This window comes from Rhinolophus sinicus, linkage group LG05 (genome assembly GCF_036562045.2).
Source record: "Rhinolophus sinicus isolate RSC01 linkage group LG05, ASM3656204v1, whole genome shotgun sequence".
Lineage (NCBI taxonomy): Eukaryota > Metazoa > Chordata > Mammalia > Chiroptera > Rhinolophidae > Rhinolophus > Rhinolophus sinicus.
The window spans coordinates 155,697,838-155,713,092 of NC_133755.1; the positions used below are offsets into that span (position 1 = coordinate 155,697,838).

General features: G+C 35.1%; 1 protein-coding gene across 3 annotated transcripts in view; it reads left to right on the top strand.

Moving 5' to 3' along the window:
- Positions 1–15,255, top strand: part of ENPP3 (ectonucleotide pyrophosphatase/phosphodiesterase 3) — a 53,907-nt gene that overhangs the window by 21,668 nt on the left and 16,984 nt on the right. For all 3 annotated transcript variants that reach the window (XM_074333594.1, XM_074333593.1, XM_074333595.1), the window contains 8 exons: positions 681–746; positions 1,427–1,499; positions 6,258–6,366; positions 7,746–7,874; positions 8,259–8,290; positions 10,579–10,706; positions 12,782–12,848; positions 14,424–14,511. In XM_074333594.1, the coding sequence (XP_074189695.1) occupies positions 681–746; positions 1,427–1,499; positions 6,258–6,366; positions 7,746–7,874; positions 8,259–8,290; positions 10,579–10,706; positions 12,782–12,848; positions 14,424–14,511 (692 nt within the window). The remainder of the gene's footprint in view (positions 1–680; positions 747–1,426; positions 1,500–6,257; positions 6,367–7,745; positions 7,875–8,258; positions 8,291–10,578; positions 10,707–12,781; positions 12,849–14,423; positions 14,512–15,255) is intronic.

Here is a 15,255-nt window from a genome sequence, read left to right on the forward strand (position 1 = left end):
CCTTCTTCAGGCCATTGCTTAAAAATTACTTTTTCAATTTTGGCTTAGGCTGATCACACTAAGATTTCACATTCCAAACCACCCACCCCACTTTCTCAGTGCCCCTTTCTCTGCTTATCTCTTTTCTTCCATAGCATTTATCACCTTTTAGTATACTATACAATTTATGTGGTAAGTTTATTGTTTATTGTTCGTCTCCCTCCAAGAGAATGTAATCTCTAGAAAAAAAAGCATCTTTGGTTTGCTCACTGATCAATTCTGTTTGAAATGAACAAGTAGGGTCTGGCAATAGATGCTTCACATATATAAATGCATAAATGAATTAAATATGTAAAAATAAACAAATCAAATGAATCTATAATAATTATTGGTCTTTAATTTTAGTTGGGGGAAAATTGAAGGAAAGAAAAATGAGAAGGAAAGAAAACAATATACATTTAATTTACAGTGAGGCAAGTGTATCTCTACATGAGTGTTAAAAACAGGAATCTCTTTAAGTAATACTGAACCCCTTTCAATGTTTTGAACATACATGAACATGAAATGGGTACCTGCAAATATCAATCTGCCTTTCTGAGTAAGAATATAATGGATTTATTCTTGATTTGATTAGCTAGAATATAATGGATTTATTCTTGATTTGATTATTTTTTAAAAAACTTATTTACTCTACTTTTCAGTAGTGTACCATATGAACAGAGGATCTCTACATTGTTAAAATGGCTGGACCTGCCCAAAGCTGAAAGGTAATATCAGAGAAATGCTGACTAGTGGGATATTTATGGGTATAAAGTGAATTTCTTTACTTTAGATGATGACCATTAAAAAAAACATAGTAAAATGTGGCATTCCCTTTTAATGGGCACTTTTCAAGAATTATTCCTGAGTGTATTTGACTTTTTGCTCTTGAGAATGTGGTTGACACTATGGGACAAAACCAGATAGAGCCAAATCACAGAACTAGATAGGGATTGGGAGCAGAGTTGAGAATGGGTCTGAAATTTGGCCATGAGAACTGACTCAAGGAGCCAGAGATGCTATGGCAATAGGCTGGAGTCAGAGCATCCTGGAAGAGAGCTTCGGGTCAACAGTGTATCATAAACCAGACATTTAAAGACAAAAAAAAAAAAACTAGTGGCAGAACACAGATAGCAAAATGTAAGAAAGCCAGAAATATAAAGGGCTAAGGCACACCAAGAGAGGTCTTAACAGCAAGAACAAGAGATTTTCGTTACTGAGTCAGATCAACCCTTATATCTGGAAGGTCTTATGTAATTCCCACTAGGAGACTAACCTGCTGGGACTAAGTGGAACCTCTGGACCAGGATGGAGACAATGAAACTGCCACAAAGTTCTAGATTTGCAAAATTCCTAAATCCAACCTGTAGGCTTATTCCAAATTTCTCTGTTTCAATTTCACCCCTAGACCCAGTTTTTATACCCTATATGTGGAACAGCCTGATTCTGCAGGACATAAAAGTGGACCAGTCAGTATCGATGTAAGTTTTTTGTTCTTTTTTAATAAATGTAAAATCATCTATCCCTAACCCACAAGATAAAATGGTATTCTTGAATCCCCACTGAATACAAATATATTTGATGTATACACAAGGAGATAAAAATAGTTAAAAGTCTGAAAAGACTATCTGCCTTATTAACCTCAAAAGAGTTACATGACTAAAAAGGGTATCTGCCTTATTAACCACATTTTGATTCATTTGATAAACACATTGAATATTTAAATGTAGCACTGTTATTTCATATAATGAAAGTATCAAGGCTAGATACTGCATGTACCACTTCAACATGTTAATGTAACTCATTTCAAGCTAAGTCACCAGCAAGTCTGCTATGAAATATCCAGCTATCTATTCATGACCAATTCCATTTATAAGTTCCTTGTAACTGGGCTTAATGTGTTATTACCTCAGGCAGAGTTAGTCCTCTCCTGGATCCCCATTATAACTGGAGTAGACTTTGTAACATGAGTTTCTTCATTGCCTAAACTCTTCTGTTATGCTTTTCCTATAGAAATACAGTTTTTAAATGTTGCTTAAAAAATAGTCCTCTTCTTAAATCCACTGAAATCTACATTGATGTAAACCCGCCAAGGCCCCTGTGAATATGTTATTTCCCTACTCCATGAAAACTCTAACAATTGTCCTCAGTTGGAACGCATTACGTTGCTATTTACCAGAAATGCCCTTTCTCTTTCTTTCCGTTAAATCCAAATGATTTCTAATACAAGGCCCTGCTCATTCTTGCCACTTTAACCCTTTGGTCCTCCTTTGTGTTCCAACACCACTCTTGACTGTATCACAGAATTTAACTGTAATGGTGAATGCCTAAGTAACCATCTAAAGCATATTCACCATTTCTTCTTGTCTATTATAATTCCTATCCTTATTTAATGATTAATCAATTGAGAGGGTGTGCTATAACTTGGATTTGTCTGATCCCTATAGTTGACTTACTATTAGGCACCATATCGTTTTCTTTTAATCAATGCTCGACTTTAGCTCCAAATTAATTTTAAATATAATTTTGAAAGTGCTGCAAAGGAAAAGATTTGTGTGCCCTGAGAGGTCTTTGCGGAGGTCCTAATCTTACCTTGGTGGGGTGGGGGTTGGGCTGGTTAGAAAGTTCTCCTCTGAAGAACAAAAGGAAAACAAGTTCACAAATGGCCTGACTGTGAGAGGAGCTGAGCACATGAGGGGATCACATAGAATGAATAAATGGGTAGACAGACAAAAGAACAGATGATAAGACAAATAAACACCATGAAAGTAGTAAGAACAATAAACAGCAACTAACCCTTATTGTGTGCTATGCTGTGCCAGGTACTTTTCAAATTATATGAGTATTATCTCCCACCAATGTCTGGAGCGTTGTGAACCAGAGGAGAGGGCGAAGAGGAAGCCTGGAGAAGGAGGCAGGGACCACATCATGCAGGTTCTTATAGGCCATAAAACATATAATGGGGAGCATCGAGGCATTTTAAACAGGCAGGTGATAGGATCAGATCTGTGTGTACTTAAAGATCACTTTTACTGTGTAAGAGAAATCGGTTAGAGGGAGCAAGAGAAAGTGGGATAGATGTGTTCACTTTAGCTATATTCCAGAAAAGAGATGGTGGTATATTGGATGGAAGAAGACGCATTTGAGATTCATTTGTAGGATTGGAATGACTTGGTGTGAGATGGGTGTTGGGGTGGGAGATCAAGGATGGTATTCAGCAAAGCAGGTGGACAACTCAGGGGGGATAAGTTTGGGGGAGAAGATCATGTTGTGATCTATGTGCCTGTGATGTCCAAATGAAGATGTCCAGACAGTAATTGAATGTGGATTTAAAGCTCAAAGGAGATAGCGATCAGGCAGCTTGGCAGCATACAGATAGTGCATGGAAGTGGAGATGTACTAAGGAGAGAGTGAGGAATGAAAATAGAAGAGAGTTTAAGACCAAACCTCTTTTAAAACTTAAGAAGATGGAGAAAATGGAAGGCTTCATGGCTTTATTATTGTTATTGTTGTTTTTAATTACAAATTTTGATTCAGAGTTAATATAACATAATTTGAAAGTAAAAAAGGCAATTACAGTTTGTTTTGACACATTTCCTATCTTGAAAGTTTATTGTTCTAGATAGTCTAGTTATTCACACCATTCTTGTTTTTGTTCTGCTGTCCCTTTAAATCTCGTTTTTAATAGCTGCTGTTGGCCCTGATATTATGCAAGGCATTCTTAGCAGTGAAGAATATGAGTCCCTTACTATCAGAAACCATGTTAAAAGGGCAGATAAAAGAAATAATGAATTAATGTGCAACATTGGTGATCCTGTTTTGTTTGAAATCTTAAAAATTTTAACAGCATAAACAGTGTTTAAATGGGAAAATGATTGTGGCCTGTTATAGCTGGAAAAAGCTTTCTGAAATAGCAATATAGAGGGTAGTAGGATTTGGACAGGCAGGAGGGAGTGGGAGAGATATTTGAAGTATAGTGAAGCCAGGAACTTCTTACTAATGAATTTGATCCAATCAGTGTCTAGCATTGAAGCTGAATTAAACACAGAATGGCCTGTCTGGTCCTGAGGAATTTTAAGTAATGCTCTAGTATTTTAATAAGATTTAGCTGTCCATTATTGAAGAAGACATGATCACATCTTGGAAAGAAAAGTAGAGAAGAAACATTCAATTCAGAAAAGAAAATTTAAATTGGTCACAGAGTGACTTCAACGTTGGTAATTCTCACATACATGGTGAAGAACTTCAGGGCACTGAAGAACTCCACTTGTGCGGAGACTTGTGGAGTGAAAACAAGGCAGGAAGGCTATTGCCCTTTTTGAAAAACAGATTATGTTAATGCTATGTAGAACTTTTTGCTAGCAGGATCCTCTGCGACCTTAAATTCCATTTTATTAAAAAAGGACTTCTTGATCCAAAGAACAAGTTTTCACTGAGGGTCTTACCCGCTAATTCCTCATATCAGGACTGATTTAGCAGTTTCCACAGTATCCGCTGTGATAGTAAATAATCATGATTCTATGTGAAAGAAGGAGGGCTTTCTACCCAAATTTGCTTCGCCCCAGAGCTATAAATATTTTTATCCCTGTTAATTATCCTGCCATCCAAAATATTGCCCACTTGTTGCCCACTGCCTAGTGCAGGGATTCTTGTTTCCTTTGTCTGGGCTAGAGCTGGGGCTAGCATCTAGTCATTTCATGTTCAGTGTGTACTTTGTGAAAGACTCTGTGCTTAGGAAGTAGGTGATGAGTTAGGCTACACAGTCCCTTACCTGCAGGAGCACACATTCTCCTGGGGAGGCAGACACATGCACAGATGACTTCAAATCTGTGGGGAGTGAGTGGTAGCAGAATGCCCAGGTGCTGGGAGAAGACACAAGAGAAGGGGCTCTTAGTGCAGTAGGGAGGAATGAGTAGGGTGGCATGTGAAAGTGGACATCGTCATGCCATGACAACAGGTGGAAACTGTGACTCCCAGAGTGCATGGTCACCCTAAGAATGACGGACAGAAAACAGCTTTGAGTTGATGGACTTAGCAGTAGACAGAGATGGTTTGAGTTCCAGTCCTGCTCTGTCCCTTGTTAACTGTGGGGCCATGCATGTGTTATTTAACTTCTTTAAACCTCAAGTTTCCTGGTCTCTGCAATTGGAAGTTCTATTAGCACACCATCCAAGAATGTTTGCTGTGAGGATTTCTTGGAATAATGCACTAAAGCGCTTTACAGTAACTGGTTTGTACAATTCTTTCTCAAAAAAGAAAAAAAACAGGGCAATTATTATTATAATAGTACTAAGAGAGATTAAACATTTTCCACCAATCCATCGCTATTACATTTTCTTAGTCATTGAAAAAAAAAGTAATGAAAAGTGATGTCACTTAAAATTTATTCACTTAAACATTAAGTCAGTTCAATGTACTATATTGATAAAGTGCAGAAAAATTTAAAAACATTAGAGAATGTAGAGAGTAAAATAAAAATGAACTCCAATTCACTATTAAGAGATAACCACTATTAATAGTACCTTGATATATTTCCTTTTCATTTTCTGTGCATGTGTGCTTATTGAGAAATGTTAAATATATTTTTTTTAAATCAGGATTATGCAATATGTAAAGGTATGCATACAGTTTGGCTTTAATTTTTTATGTTTAGCATTTTCCTATGCCATTGTTCTTTTAAAAATATTTTTTATGGCTATCCAGTATGATTTCTTAGATATGTGGCATAATTTTTTTTGTATTTAAATTCTAAATAAATAATGTGATGAATATCCTTGTATGTAAATTTTTATTTGTACTCTAATGGTTACTTACAACCAGTACCCAGAAGTAGAATTATTAGGTTACAGGATTTCCCCTTTTTTACTCTCTGATTACACATTGTCATTAGATCTTCTGGAATGTGCGTACACACTTAGGTTTCCACAGAAGTATCTGTGGACTCTCTTCCCCAACATTGGGCATCATGAAAACCTTTGCAGTTGAATAATACTTGTTGAGGTTGAACATTTTAATCAGATATTTATTGCTTACAGTAGTTTATCTTCTTTTGTAGGGAACACAGTTTGAGTTTTTTGTTTATAGAAATTTAGGAAATTGGTGTTATTCTCTGATGTCCTATTTCAAAAACCAACAATTTCAGAGAAGGAAGTGTGTTTAATTTTTGTTCAATTAGATAATGATTTGGTTAATTAAACCTTATTCATGAAGACAATTTTAACTTCAATTTTTTTTCTTAGGTACTTCAAGCCTTACAATCAGTAGACAATGCTTTTGGAATGTTGATGGAGGGTTTAAAACTGCGGAACTTAGACAATTGTGTCGATATAATCCTTTTGGCTGACCATGGTATGCTTTTTTATAAATTATATTCTATCATTGATTATAGCTTACAGAAAGAATAGTGATATTTTTAAGTCTGTACTTCTAGACCTAGAAGCTGTCAAATAAGCAAAGAATGAGTTTTGGGTAGGCTGTGATGAATAAAGGACGAAAATTAAAATTTCTAGTTTAATTATTCTAAAATTCATTCTGAAAATCCACCCATACACTTAATTTTCTGTAAAAATGGAGGTAGTAGTACTTAACAGATGTCATTGGATTGTTATTCAATCATAAAAAGTGGTTTTGGGGGCCTTTTTTCAATGGGTCTTCATTCATATAGATTGGCTACAGTTTACCATATTGTCTAGTTTGACCATGTCCTGTGGATTTTTTTTAGTTATATGAACAGATTTCCATAAAGTCCCTGTCACTCCATATTTGTCTGCTTCAGGTTAACTTTTCCTTTCAGTTAACCTGAGTGTTAAAGGAAGTGGAACAGCTATCACACCCTCTGCCACCTCACACAGTTTAAAAGTACTAGTTCATTCGAATATTTTTAAGTGCCTACTCAATGCTGAGTACTTTACTAGATGTGGCATATTTGAAAATACATAAAGCAGAAATGGACCTTTTTTGATGGGGTGGTCAGAACTGTCTTTTCTAGGAGGACATCCAATGTCCTCCAATGACTATGAAGGGGGGAGAAGAGGAAAAGAAGCATGTCTGCAAAACTTTTGTTTATATTTTAGGACATCAAAATAATGTGAAACAGTAATTTATTTAAAAACGTTTTAAGAATATTCCCTCACACTTTAGCTTATTGTTTTAAAAGTAAAGGAACTATTTTAATGCACACTTTGTAAAATAAATTGTAAAATACAAAAATAATAAAAATAAAAATACATTTGTAACCTGAAAAAAATCTTCAAATAGGTTTCAATACCAAATCTTTTTAGAGCATGTGTTGCTTATACAAATTTAAATAATACACTTATGAAAAGTAAATATCCTCTAGTCCTTATTGTCTTAATGTATTGTTTCATAAAATGCATGTTACTTTTTTATTTAAAAATATATCATGTTGCCTTAGGTACAAATCAGGTATTATATAATGTAACTAGCTTCCTACAGAGGATTTTTGTCAAAATTACTTTACGTCAAGCAAATGATCTTTTTGTAGTTCCTGTCTATTCTTCTCTTACAAATATGATCCATCTCTTGCACTGCCAGGATTTTCAAAGTCTGCCATTTAGGGTAAAGTAATAGGGCAAGTTGTGTAGGTTCTCAGTAAAACTTGGTTTGAGATCTATGGAATAAAATGTCTCCCATTTGACAGGATTAAGGACAACCAATTGTTACCACTTATATGCATTCAGTGGATAATTTTTTTTTCTTAATTTCAGGAATGGATCAGACTTATTGTAACCAGGTGGAATATATGACTGATTACTTTCCCCAAGTAGACTTCTACATGTATCAAGGACCTTCCCCTCGCATCAGGGCTCTCAATATACCTCAGGACTTCTATAGCTGTAAGTATGAAGACACCCATAAAGGAAAAAAAAAAGAAAAAACTGAAAGTGAATAACCATAACCCCTGATTCTGAGGATGTCGGGATTACAAGACCCCATCTCTCTGACTCCCTAGGGAGGACCATACAGAAGCAAGTGAGAAATTCCCATGTTTAAGTTCAGGCTATAAAGTCTATGGTAATATCAAATATCATTAGGTTAAAATACATTCTACTTCATTCTTAAATGCTAAAATAATTCTTTGTTTAAAATAAGTTTTTATTCAATTTAACTAGAGCATAGTCATTAATAAATGTATGTGTCAAAGTCACCTGAGTTGTTCAAATTTTTCACAGTGTCAAGTATCAGTTGTAATGTGATTTATATTTTTTCTTTTGAAACAGTTAATTCTGAAGAAATTGTTAGGAACCTCAGTGTAAGTATACAGTCTCCTAATCCATATATTTAAGTTAATGTAATGTCCTTCATGTGGGTCCCAAGAAATTTATATTTCATATTTCTGAGTCCAAGCCACTTGTAATTTATTTTGTAAACCCTCTGTCAGCATTATTTTATATGCATATCAGTTGCTTTTACCTTAGTTGTTTCCATTTTGGAGTTGACACCACTATAGGTTTGGGGTAACGGTGGCATGACTCCTACTTTTCATTGAATGGGCTGATGTTTCAATCAAAGGGGCCATGCTAGTGAGCTTCAGGTGGCATCGCTTTTCACGTTTTATTTTGTATGACTAATATCAAAAAATAGTGGATCATAGTCTTACAGATCTTCCTGTGCAGGTCAGAAAAAAATTATCTCCTTACTTTCAAGCATAATTGCAACTGCTTTTGACTGGTTGCCACATCCCAGGTTGTAAGGAAATGAACAGGGCAAATTCCAGAGAGCTTAAACAAATCTGGGTTTTTCAAGGTAGAGTTCACTTCTCCTGGGGAGACCTGCAATATTCTTGTGTGGTAGTTTTAACAGTTCTATATTTAGAATATATTCATAAATATACATCTACTCTATGAAACTCATGAGTTTACAATTGCTTGGGATGGGGCTAGAGTTATTGACGTATAAGTGGTATGCAATCATAGTAAAAACTGTTAGGATGATGTGTGAATAATTAAAGATAAGGAAACACTGGGTGAAGAATGGTTACTCTTAATATATCCTGGGACCCTGCAGGTTTTAAGCAGGAATGACTGTTAGAACAGAAAACCTTTAGGATGTTAAGAAGGTTCTTACAACTTCTAATATTCTGATCTTGAGTAAGCGTGATAGGCAATCTCACCCCCTACTGGTGAACTGTATATGCAGTGTGTTCATGCTGATTGAAAGGGTAGTTGAGAATTTCCAACTTGAGGATTCCCTAAATCCACCCGTTGTTTTCCCTCTTATCCATTGCCTCATGATTCACATAACTGAATTCCTGTTGGTGAGGTGAAGAAGGGGATCAAATAATCCCACTGGTGCAAAGGGGTTGGATGCCATAGGCTTTGGAAATCTATTGCACGGCATCACATATATGGACTGGGCCTGGAGCTACAGAGCCTTGAAGAAATGGACTACCATTTCACAAAGTTGTCTATTATCCCCAGGAAAATATTTCATGTGGTAGTGCAATATTCCTAGCAATGCTTCCCAGAGAAGAACAGTTTTGCTGTTTCTTTTATGCATTTGAGATGAAGGAGGTAATTAAGGAACATTGCATGAAAGTGGGAGAAAGCAAGGCAGGGATTGGATTGCAAAATAGTTAACAAGTTTATTTGCTCTCTTAAGGATTGTTCCATTTATTTTAAAGATGTGTTAACCTAGATGCATAGAAACAATGGACAGGGCTGACTTAAAAACCTTTCACTAAAGAAGTTATAGGGGCGTGACTACCCACCCTGACCTGTCCAGTTAGGAATTTATGATCACATCACCCTGTGAGGTTACTTTCACACAATCCCCTTTCATCCACACCTAAATTCTTACCTACGTTTTTTGTTGTTGTTGTTTTTTTCTGTCTCTCGTTTCTCAAAAAGGTCGTGTGGGAGAAAAATTTACTTCATAGTTCTATTTCTCGTTTTCTCACTTTTTTTACATGAATAGGTAACAATTTGATTTTTGTTTTTATATAGTTTTAAAATATACCATCTAGTTACAGCAATAATAATTAAAGAAACATTTCTCGTCAGTTTATAAGAAATTCATGATTTTTTTAATAAATGAAGAAACTACTAGATCTGTAAAACTATTAATTTTATTTGAAAGTTAACCAAATGTAGGTTATTTAAAGTGTAAATTGAGTCAATTGTGAAGGGATTTTGGTGCAATTAAACTGACTTAAATTTTTTTTTTACTCATATCTACTAATATATTATATACTTATCATATATAATTAAACTCCAAGTTGTAATTGCCATTCTAAATCTAGACTGATAGCTATTGTTTCTCAGAAAAGGAAGGGAGGTTTATGGTGGTTTAAGATATATACATGGAATAAAAACTTAAACATCAAACAATATAATTTACATCATATTTTTAAATGTAACTTAAATATTGTGGCAACAATAAAAACAATATATTTAGGGAATGTGACCACATTGATAATAGATTTAATATTTCTATTTTATTAGCCAAGCTTAATTTTTTTAAAAAGTGCTTAATAAATTGTCTTAGGAGGTGAAAGTGTTAAATTACGTGTCATGAAGAAATGATTTACCTGTTTTTCAGTGCCGAAAACCTGATCAGCATTTCACGCCTTATTTGACTCCTGATTTGCCAAAACGACTGCACTTTGCCAAAAATGTTAGGATTGACAAAGCTCATCTTTTGATGGATCGACAGTGGCTGGCTTCAAGGTTTGTGAGTCTGTTTATGTCTTATAACACTTTTAACAACCGTCTTTCATTATAAATTTGCTTGACAGTATCCTGCTATTATGATCACATAAATTTTTCTGAGCATGACATTTTCTTGACCTTTTTTATGCTATCTAGCACATTTGCAGTTGACACAACGGTTATTAGATTGCCAGTTTTAGCATCCTAACTCTCACGATACAGACGAGTATGAGGGAGAAGGCTGAGACTATTCACTGACTTTCTGTAACAGCACATTCTTAAGCCCCACTGTGGTCTCCTCTAGGTGGCAGACAGGATATAAAGATGATATCACTTGTCTTCCAGGCTGGTAGTGAGTAATCAATTAGAGGGCTCCTCAATATCTTTGTCATCTTTGTGGTTTTTATAAAAGAACAGGTTTATGGCTGTAAGGCCAAGCCAACCAATGAGTTGTCACATTTCTGTTTCCTAATTATTATATAATTGTAATTCATGTTAATCGTTGAGCATTTGCAAAATATAAGTGTATTTAGAGAAAATAAAAGCCATTCTGAATCAGTCCATCCCCAAATAGCCAATGAATTCATTGATTCAACAAGATTTCATTTCATCGATGCTTGCTATGTGTGTGCCAGACCCTGTTTCAGGCATTTGAGATACTGAAATGATTCCTGCTCTCCTTGTCAAATAGAGAAGACTGATCATAAGCCAATAAACAAATAAATACACACTTTCTGGTAGTTTAGCTAATGTTTTCTACTTTTAAATTTTATTCCAGTATTTTTTCCGAGTGCATAAGTGGGTATAAATGGAATCAGGATCATACTGTGCTTTCCAGACTATCCCATTTGTATACTGTTTAATCCCAGGGGGATACAGAGGACAATCGGAATACAGCGGCTGAAAGATATGTTTAACAAAGAAAGAAACGAAGGAAGACTAGGGAGTTGGGCTCTAATGTTAAGTGTGTGCAGGACGAGAAACTGGAGACTTGGCGGAGTCTGTTCTGTAAGATGTTAACACAAAAGCCAAGCAGTACAGAGCTAGACCACAGTGTGTGCAGTTTTACAGCGGGTCACTAGATGGCACTAGCCTCTTTTCTTGAGATTAGAGTTGTATAGCCCTTTGTGTGGGTCAGAACAGCATTCTGTAAAAGAAGGCTAAATATGTGAACAAAATTAAGCTTTACTAATATTAAACACATATGATTGTTAGTAGTGTATGTATGTAATATATAAATAAATCTATGTCCAAATGTGTGTAAGTTCTCCAAAGAGCCTGAGATCAAGGAAGTTAGAGGGCCATTGGTACAAACGAGAAAGTACCCATCCATACCCACAGCATGAACTATGGGTAACAGAATTGGAAAGTCCAGCCAGCAGAAAAAAACACACAAAAACAAACAGTTCATTCGTTGCTGTTTCATGTTCAAGTATTAAAATCAACTACATATAAAATGACTGATGCTGCTTTATTCAAAGATTAAAATATGAAAAAATAGGCAAAAGAAAAATTAACTAAATTTGAAAAGTCATTCAAGTAATAGAGTAACAGCCTATGGAAGAAATCTCATAAGTTAAAAATAAACTCTGAATTAACAGAATATACTGGCTTCTCCTTACCAAGTGTTATAATTAATATGCCCTAAGTATTCTTTATTCTTACTTTTATATTTTTTCCTAGCTATCTCTGCTGTAAAATAGGAATCAATATTTTTTTCCCAGTTCCAAAAATTTATTTCTAAAGCATTGAAATGCTTAAAGAAACACATTAATCAAACTATTCTTAACCACACAGACATTAATGTGTAAAGGTACAGGTAAGCATGCAGACAAATTCTTCCTGTATGTCTTTGTTGTTATCTTTTTGTCACTGTCAAAGAGTCAAAGGCTTCTCCTTCTTTCTCTTCTACCATTCTGTTTGTTACTCTGTGGTTATGAATTTGAGCATGAAAATAACTATATTTACGCTTTTGTTGACAAAAAAATTTATTTATAAAAAAGCAAAAGCTACATAAAAATCTACTAAAGCTCAGTTTGCAGTGAGGTCTTATATCAATACATTGATCAGAGTGTAATATTTTTTCTTTATAGGAAGAAATCAAATTCATACTGTGGAGGAGGCAACCATGGTTTTGACAATAAATTTAAGGCCATGGAGGTAACTTCTTTTTTTGGTAACAAATATTTGTTGAGCACCTACTATGTGACAGGACTCTTGAACACGTCTGTGAGCAAAACAGATAAAGATCCCTGCCCTCGTGAAGCTTTCATTCTAACGGGGATATAGACAATTGCAATAATAAAGGAATATATTATTTGGTATATTAGGGGATAGGTGCTACAGGAAATAACGAAAAAGTAAAGCAGAGGAGGTGAAAATTGGGGGTGTTTTGTGGTACCATGAAGCAGTATGCAACTTTAAATACAGTGGAGAGGGTAAGATTCACTGAGCTGACATTTGGGCAGAGACTTAAAAGAAGGTGAAAGAAATAACCTTTTAAACATTCAGGGGACAAGTATCCCAGGCAGAAGAAACTGCCAGTACACAGGCCCTGGGGGTGGTGCCGGTGGGGACACAGTGTGTGTGTGGGAGGGTGAGAGCCTTTGTAGTTTTGTAGGCTATTGAAAGGCTGTTAAACTGTGACTGCAGCTGATTGGAGGGGAAAGAGTGAGAATTCAGTTGAACATGTTAAGTTCAAAATATTTATTAGACATTGTAAATAGAGATGTTATATAGGCAATTAAAGAGAGAGTGCACTGGGACATAAGAATTGAGTTTTAGGTATACAAATCATTTAAAACTTATGTCACTAGAGAAGAGTCTCAGTGACTGAGTGTAGGTCAGAGGAGGACCAAGTACTGAGCCCTAAGCACTTCTACCTGAAGAGGCTGGGAGAAAAAGAGTTGATAGCAAAGAGACCTGAAGTAGAGCCAGTGAGAAAGGAAGGAAACCAGAAGTGGGCGGTATTCTGGAAACTCAGGAAACGAACTGTTTGGAGGATTACATGAGTAAAATGTAGCCAATATTCTCCCATTGGTAAAGCTTCACAATGTTTGCAACCTGATAATCTAACCTAGTCCAATTTGTAACACACACACACATACTACACACACATTCCTTTCCAAATAGAGAAAAGTGTATTAGACTCTGTGAAATACTCCCTGTTAATGTTGTCATGAGGAGTTACTTACGTGTCTTTGTAAATATATATATTTTTTTAATCTATGGAGACAGAGTGCTTCTCTGTTAATTAGAGTACTATTTGATAACTAAGTTAATTACTGCAAGGAAAACCTATGCCTCCAATTCTTTGCTGATAACTGCAACATTTTTTGTCATGTATTAACATATGTAAGCAATCATATGAAATGAATATGGAAATAATATATTATGGTATATGATAAATTTCTAATTTATATTGTCTAGATATCATAGAATTGTACTAACTTTGTTTGTCCAGTGTTGCTTGTATTCTCCTAGACTGTTGACATATGAGGTTCTATGGAAGCAGGTAAAAATAGTAAATACAATATGGATTATATTTGATTGGGATTGGTACAACAGCAAAGGTAGAAATGATGTAAAAATTATTTTCAAATCTGAAAAGAAATCCTTACAGAGGCCTAAATACAAATAGGAGAGCTGTTACAGAAAGAAAATGATATCACTTCCAACATCTAATTTTAAGTTTAGGTGACATCTAGTAATGGTAGGATTGTTATTACCACCTAGGCTATCTTTCTGGCATATGGACCCAGTTTTAAAGAGAAGATGGAAGTTGAACCATTTGACAATATTGAAGTCTATAACCTATTATGTGGTAAGTATATCTATATAAATTCAACAGCAAAATGTGGATATCCTTCTAAAAATATGTATTTTGAAATTGATAATGAATTGAATCCCAGAGGTGGAGGCTCCGCACTAAGAAGAAAGTAGAAAATATGGGGAAGAATGACTTATTACTCAGAATGATTCAGCCATAAGGGTGAATTCTTAGTTTTTCTGGTAACGCTAAACATTAGATCTCAGGAGACCAGCATTTCTATTAGTTACTATATGAAAATTTAATTTAATAAAATGTAGATAAATTAATTTTACTTCTAACTTTTCAAAGCAGAAAAATACACTTAAAACACAGGTATTTTGTTGTAATTACAGAGAGAAAGCTTCTGGCATAAAAGGATGGTAAGAAAGTCCTATTTAGATAGACATTTGTTATTACCCTAAATGTTTAAAAAAAATTCTTAAGGAATTAGACTTTTAGAGAATCTAACCTACCTTTCTGCCTACGTGCTTACCTCAGATATTTGTGTTAAATCATTTACCTTGGCAAGGCAATGAGTGTGTTGCAATTTCACCTTTAGCTTTAGAAATTCAGACATAAATACTCTCACAATTGTCTCTCTTAATCTTGCCAAAGGCCTATGGTAATTGAATATGACTTCAAGACCAAAGAGTATCCATTTTAAAATAATGTACTGTTGGTTGAACAACTTAAAATGTGGGTTCCCAAGCTGCTGGCCCTTTACGGGGAGGTTTAGAAGGAACCAGGTAGGATTTC